We start from the raw sequence: 7,632 nt of genomic DNA on the forward strand, positions 1-7,632 counted from the left end.
GCCTACCGGGGTGGCTCTCCACAAAAAGTGGAGTTAAAATCAAGGTTCTGAAGTTTGAGCTAAAACTTGTCTCAGAGTTGTTGGTCCTGGGGGCGGCAGCAATGTGATGGAATGCACAGTGTTAAAATGGGCCAACAGTGACTCGCTAAAAGAAGGGGCATACCCTGGTGTGTTAGATTTACCCGACAACTCAGTTCTGCAGGAAAAGGACTCTTAACAAAACGGGCTGCAGCGGCAGGTCTGTCCCAGATGCTGATTGAAGCAATACTGCGCTGGCAGGGAAACTAATTCCCTAAGACCTGCGTAAATAGCTAGCCAATGTTGAAGTTATTACAATTGTTAAAGTTATTACAGTTCAAAAGTTCAGTGAGAGTCATACACGCTCCTCCTCGCAGGAGAGGACAGTGAGGAGGGTGAGAAGGGAGCGGTGTGTGAGCGGAAAAAAAAAAAAAAAGTGTGGACACAGAAGTGAAATCTGATCGCGTGCCAGGAAAAGCGTGTGAAGCTAGAAACCCCAGACTAACGATCGACCTTGACAGGCACGCAGGGCTGCTGAACAGGAGGCGGGCGTGCGGTCGGCAGCCAGACACAGCCCTCCCATGGAGAACTCGGTGGCCCCCTGCGTCCTCTACCCAGGGGGTGATCGCGTCCGCGGGGCCGAACCTGGGCGCGCCTTTGCCCATGGGGCGCTCAGCCAGGCCGGGGCGCAGGGAGGGGCTCCCGGGACTACGGGAGAGGGCAGCCTGCAGCAGCTGGACTCGGCCGGGGGGGAGGGCGCTGTGTCCCCGGCGCAGACACCCTGCAGTCTCAGCGCGTCCCTGTGTTTCAGCTCCGGGGACGACTCCCCGCCGCAGTCTCATGACTCCGCTGCGGAGGGCGCAGCGGCCTCCCCGTGCTCGTGTCGCAGCGGCCAGCGGGTGGTGGAAAGGCAATGGGAAGTCAGCAGCGCGGACGCAGGTTCCTCGGAGGAGCGCGCCTTGTCAGAGGAACCCACATCCCCGGAAGAGCCCGTGTCCCCCGAGGAGCGCGCGTGCCCGGAAAAGCCTGCGTCCCCAGAAGAACCCGTGTCCCCTGAGGAGCGCAGGAGCCCTGAAGAGCCCGAGTCACTGGAAGATCCTGGGGAGCTCTCGTCTGTGCCCCCCGGGGTAGGGTCCGCCCACGGGGAGCCCGATCTGGTAATCGAGGTATCGGGCCGCCGGCTCCGGGCGCACAAGGCGGTGCTGGCGGCGCGCAGCGACTACTTCCGCGCGCGCGCGTCGCGGGACGTGCTGCGGGTGCAGGGCGTGAGCTTCACGGCGTTGCGGCTGCTGCTGGCCGACGCGTACAGCGGGCGCATGGCGGGCGTGCGGCCCGACAACGTGGCCGAGGTGGTGGCCGGCGCGCGCCGCCTGCAGCTGCCTGGCGCCGCGCAGCGCGCCACCGACGCCGTGGGGCCGCAGCTGAGCCTGGCCAACTGCTATGAGGTGCTGAGCGCGGCCAAGCGGCAGCGGCTGACCGAGCTGCGTGACGCCGCCTACCGCTTCATGAGCGACCACTACCTGGAGGTGCTGCGAGAGCCAGCCGTGTTCGGGCGCCTGTCGGGCGCCGAGCGCGACCTGCTGCTGCGTCGCCGCCTGCGCGCCGGCCGCGCTCGCCTGCTGGCTGCGGCGCTCGGGCCGGCCGGGGAGCGCGCCGGCAGCCGCCCGCAGAGCCCCTCGGGGGACGCGGACGGGCGCGGCGACGCGGCCATCTACTGCTACCACGCGGCGGCCGGAGAGTGGCGCGAGCTGACCCGGCTGCCCGAGGGCGCGCCGGCGCGGGGCTGCGGCCTGTGCGTGCTCTACAACTACCTCTTCGTGGCCGGCGGCGTGGCTCCCGCGGGCACAGACGGCCGCGCGCGCCCGTCCGACCAAGTTTTCTGCTACAACCCGGCCACGGACTGCTGGAGCTCCGTGCGGCCGCTGTGCCAGGCGCGCTCGCAGCTGCAGCTCCTGGCCCTGGACGGCCACCTGTACGCCGTGGGCGGCGAGTGCCTACTCAGCGTGGAGCGCTACGACCCGCGCGCCGACCGCTGGGCCGCCGTGGCCCCACTGCCCCGGGGCGCCTTCGCCGTGGCCCACGAGGCCACCACCTGTAACGGCGAGATCTACGTGTCCGGGGGCTCGCTCTTCTATCGCCTGCTCAAGTACGACCCCCGGCGCGATGAGTGGCAGGAGTGCCCGTGCAGCAGCAGCCGCGAGCGCTCGGCCGACATGGTGGCCCTCGACGGCTTCATCTACCGCTTCGACCTGTGCGGGGGCCGAGGCGACGCCCAGGCAGCGGCCGGGCTGGGCGGCGGGGTCAGCGTCTTCCGCTACCACTGCCTGGCCAAGCAGTGGAGTCAGTGCGCCTCGCACCTGCGGCCCCCGGGCGCTGCTGCGGGCCTGCAGCCCTTCCGCTGCGCCGCTCTGGACGGCAACATCTACTGCGTCAGCCGCGCGGGCACCTGGCGCTTCGTGCCCTCCCAGGACGGCGAGCCCAGCCAGGGCGGCAGCTTCGAGCAGGAGTTGCTCGGAGCCCCCTTGGACGCCCGAGGGATGCTTTTCCCGTTTGTGCTCAATTTGCCCGAGAAGCCGGACAGAGGGGAGCAGGGTGCCGTGTAGGGCGGGCCGGGGACAATTGGGTGTCTCCCTCGGGCAGCCCCGGGACCAGAGGAGCGGCTCCAGTGGGCTGACATCTGAAATGGGAAGGGGGGTGGCGGGCAAAGGGAGTGGAGGAGAGAAGGGAGAAAGTCGCGGGGGGCACTCTGGACCGTTTAAACGCCTTGAAAGTAGCCCTGAAGACAATTTTGCAATGCTGTTCTAAGGGCCGCTTTCCTCTTCTGCATTCCTTTTTGCTTCACTTTGCTTAATGGGGTCGATGGCGCAAGATGCAGGGTGTGTGCAAATAGATTACCTTGCAGATAAGACACAGGATACCGAAGAGAGAAGGAAATGGAATCAAAAGATTAACCTTCAGGGTACAGTGGGTGGGTACCAGGTGTTACTAAGGGTGTACCCTAGGTGTACTTGGGGTGCACTTCGGCTCCCGAGTGGAGAGAATCCTGCAGAGTACCATTGCTTATTGCGTGATTAGAGGTCCCTGCGGGAATCTCGGGGCCACCGTGCCAGAGCTGGGGCCTGAAAAAGGCCAACTCGAACTATTAGTGGAATCACCACTGAGAGGTCACACTTTTTTTTTTTTGGCTTGAGGTTTAAAATTATAACTAATATTAGCTCTAATTTTAACACACACACACACACACACACACACACACACACACACACACACACACACACACACACACACACACACACACACACACACACACACACACACACACACACACACACACACACACACACACCTGGAGAGCAGTTCCCTCTCACTGTTTGAGATGGATTCAACATTTTCAGGGTAAAAGATGTTAATAACTATGGTCACTGGTGAGATGGATTCAACATTTTCAGGGTAAAAGATGTTAATAACTATGGTCACTGATATAGTGACTAAATGTTACCAAACAGCATGTCATGAATAGGGAAAACTTACTGACAAACGTGTTTGTTTATTTTAAAAGGAACCTTTGACAGCTCACTATATATGCTCTACCACTTTTATATTTTAGAATGAGCTGAAAAGGAACATTTTTCTCAAAAAAAAAGTTCAAAATAATTTCTTGACATTTCTAAAAACAAACGTGCAAGCATATTAAACCCACTACTTACAGTGTTTTAAATGCATATGATGTAATATTGATGAGGGAGTTTAGTTTTTACAAGCATCATTCTAGAAAGAAAAATTGTGGCAGAGTGACAATGGGCATATTAAGATATATGACAAGAGGAAGTAACATGTGTTTTCAGCAAGTAAACTACATTTACGTAATTGTGAATTTTAAAATACCCTGATAGAATTAGCATGAGACTCATTTGACAGGGTCCAAGGATGAAAAACAAATCAATTGATCTTTCCTCATTTGTTAGAACATTTCGCTTTTCAAATATGTATAGACAGGACTTACTATTTGTTAAGAGTATAGGGATGAAATACATGTTCACAAACAGAAGCAAACTGATTTGAATTCTGAATCCAATCCATTTTCTTATTATAATAGGAAAAATACACATTGGAAGTTACTGGAACATAATTAGATAAAATCATGTATACCTTAATATTATTTGCTTGTTGAGTGATGGGAATTGCCATCTCTGTAGAAATCAGTGGGTTATCGGGGAATAGGTTATGCTTTGTAAAGAGTCTGTGGTTATGAAAGGTCTCAAGTTAAATATGTATAGAAATGATCAGCTTGGATCTTATGCATGAACCAGAGGAATGAAATGTATGATTTTGGTTAGAGTATATTCTGGTGACTTGTATGCTTGCTTATGATTATTCATAAACCAAGGGGATATCTTGGCAACTCGGTTAATCATATTAAGAAAGAAAGCCAGACTTCATATTGCCTGACTTAATTGACCTTTTTATAGGAGTATACTGGAGAAATGGTAGTGAAGTACTTACAGCAAAAGGAAACAAATAATGTTATTTTTAAGAAATGTACATTTCATATTGTACATTTTTCTCTAGAATTGTATTATTAATGCTAAATTTTTTTATGTGAAATGAGACCAGGCTAATATTTTCATTTCTTGATCAAATACTATCACTGTGATTTTACTTGAGAAATCATTCCTATGATGTTTACTGTTTAAAAATAAAGTCCTGAAATTTGGCTTCCAAAGTAAAATGTTTCCATAAGAGGATATAAGAAGTGTTAGATGCCAGGTGTGGGCATTTGGAGTTTCTGTATATTATTCTGTCATTTCTTTCAACGAAGGAACGAATGCCTGTGCTAGACAGCATCACTTCCTGTGGGAACTTGCAGTGGCACCCCAGGAATCTCCCATTGTCTTCTCACTAAAAAATACACAAGGAAACCTAAAGAATGAGTGAAAGGAATTAATACCAATCATTAATGGGTGTCTAGCCAGGCTATTTTGAAAAAAATATAGAATATTATATATCATATTTCTAAATGATAATATAAAAAATACTAGAGGTCCTGACATGTGATGAGTACCAGTTTGTTTTGCTTTTGGGGGGCCAGTACATGGGGTGTGGAGCCATAAGGGTTTGCACTCATAAACAGAAAAGCCTCTCCCTCCAAGGTCTTTGATTTGGGGACTGGGGATGGGGGGTGGGAAGCCATTACCAAGACTTGCTTGTAGATATCTGATGCTCTAAGGTAGGATTCTTTCATATCCAGTGTGGTATTCCAAGTCTGCATCTAACACTGTTTAGGAAAACAGTTGGTGCAAAAATATTCTTGATCATCAGTTAATTTATGAAGTTAATCTATAATATCCATCCATAATTTTCATAAGATTAACCCCACCCCCCACACTGACATTTCCAAATAGTTAAAAAAGCAGTGGTATTTTAGGAGGAAAATGTGGTGTACATGAAAGCTTGATCTTTTGGTTGAGAAGCATTGATTTTTGTAATGTCAATCAGGATTCATTTGGAACCCAAAGGAAGAAGCCTAAGACTTCGTTTTCTTTCTTTTTATTCCTTGTCTTGGGAACAACTCTCTGCTCCAGCATTGGCTCTTGGCAGCTTTACAGAGTTTGGATTTGGAACCTGTCATTTGATTTCTCAGTCTATTGTGGTGTCTATTTCTTTTCCTTTAAGAAAATGAATGCTGTGGAAACTCTTTGGCTGATTAGTTAAAACGCTCACCTCTATCAATTTTGCTTCATATACTTAGGTAAGAAATGAGTCATCTGTTTCATTTCTGTTAATTTTTGGTGTCACTTTAGTAATTCTGGTAGCAGCTGTTTAATCTGTTGGCCTCTTAGGTACCCCTTCCTGTGAAAGATTTTGAAACTGAATGTTTTTGAGGTTCTTTTGCCTTTTCCTAAAATTAAGATTCAGGACATAATCTGTTGTAACATCTTAGTGGAGCAAATGTAAACAAAAGTGCTCTTTTGTGTTGTCTTATTTTAGATGCTTTCTTAGCTTACAAAAATTTTTATTTGGGGATTAAAAAATCAATTTTCTTATTTTCCCCTTTTCTCTGAAATAGTATTGAGAAGATAATGTTATTTGCTAAAAGTGGAAATGTGCAAATATTTTAGTTACATTGAATTTATTTCAGCACCCACATCATTTACCCTTCTTCCACATCCAGGAAGAAGTCTGGACCATGTCATGTTCAAGCACCTAGCACAGAAGTTGGTGCTGGCAGGTGCTTTATACATGCTTAGTGAAGTGATTTGAATTGAATTGAAGTAAAAGACTAGCTGTGTTCTAATGTGAGATTAAAGCTCCTCCAAAGTTGTTAAAGCTCTAAACAGAACTCAAATGCTGCCATTTATTAAAGATACACTATACCTGTTTAAGGCAAAGTTCAGGCCAGCTGTTACTATACGTGTAGTTAATGTGTTTTTTAATGCTTGAGTTTTAAAATCCTGGGCATAAATACTGTAAAACCTTCTATGTATGTCAATTTATGCCAAGATAAAATAAACCATGTGGAAAATGCCAATGCTCCTAAAATCTGTGCTGTAGTTTCTTTTTTCTCTCAGCAACAGAACACCAGGTGCGGAATTCCCTCAGGGGAAAGCAGGAGATTCTAGCACTGCCTTTGTTACCCAGGACTAGGGACTCTGGATGACTCCTCAGTTTCCTCTGGATGACTCCTCAGTTTCCCTCCAGCTCAGAATTTCTACGTCAGGGTGTCTCTCAATGCTCACAGGTGCATCCCATGCCTCAGCCCTGTCCTGTCCTTTCTTCCCTCTTCTACGAGGTCCAGCAGCTCTGGCTGCCCTCCCCTGCCCGTTGTTCTAAGAGTGTCCCTGCTGGCTGTGGTATAGTAAAGGTAGTGTGGCCAGAAGGAGGACTGGGAGGAAGACATTTATTATACTCACAGGTCCCAGTGTGGGCACCACTGGGCAGGGCCATGGGGAAAACATCGGGTGGTCAGGACTGGAGTGAGGGGCAAGCTGAAGCCAGAGCCTTTATTGGGCTTCTGAGGGAAAGGCAGGGCAGGGCAGAGCAAGCAGCATAGTGTCAGCTAGTTTGAATCATTCCAGTGGGCTTTGGACATAAGGGTAGTCTCTGGTTGCCTGGCACTGAGCTGCGAGATGATTCAGGGCAAGGGGAATATTGGCTGGTGTGTGCGAGTTAGCCAAGCCCTTTGCTGTCTCCGAGCATGGTGGGTCAGCCTCTCCCTAGCCAGCGAGCTTTGTAAGATGTCAGAACATCATAAAATACAGAAAATAGCAGACATGCTTAGTACAACTGCCAATCACACTTCCCTTCTCCTGGAGGGGGTTGGGAGATTCTGGTGGGAGTGTCAAGACCTCAGAGTCTTCCCTGGTGCTCCTTTTTTTCCATGAGCAACACCTCATTCCATTAAAATTCCCAAGTGCACTGGGGCTTGAGGGGAACTGACAGCATTTCCTCTGCCTGTCCCCCCAGCAAGTTCAGAACAAATTGAGAAATGGCCTCAGTAGTCAAGCAAACGGAGTCTCAACAGCCACATTCATTACCAGCAAAAGTGGGTGAAAGCGTGGTGTTGGATTTATCTGCCAAGTGCGCTTGTGAATACCACCCAAATAGGGTGCCTCC

The 7,632-nt window shown here is 49.9% G+C and overlaps 1 protein-coding gene across 1 annotated transcript; it reads left to right on the plus strand.

Annotated features, from left to right (window-relative positions):
- The first annotated feature begins 599 nt into the window (after nt 1–599).
- Nucleotides 600–2,621, plus strand: KBTBD11 (kelch repeat and BTB domain containing 11). Its single transcript, XM_063087475.1, has 3 exons — nt 600–639; nt 715–957; nt 1,006–2,621. The coding sequence occupies exons 1-3, from the start codon at nt 600–602 to the stop codon at nt 2,619–2,621; spliced, it is 1,899 nt and encodes a 632-aa protein (XP_062943545.1).
- The last annotated feature ends 5,011 nt before the right edge of the window (nt 2,622–7,632 follow it).

The sequence above is a fragment of the Cynocephalus volans genome, chromosome 1 (genome assembly GCF_027409185.1).
Source record: "Cynocephalus volans isolate mCynVol1 chromosome 1, mCynVol1.pri, whole genome shotgun sequence".
Lineage (NCBI taxonomy): Eukaryota > Metazoa > Chordata > Mammalia > Dermoptera > Cynocephalidae > Cynocephalus > Cynocephalus volans.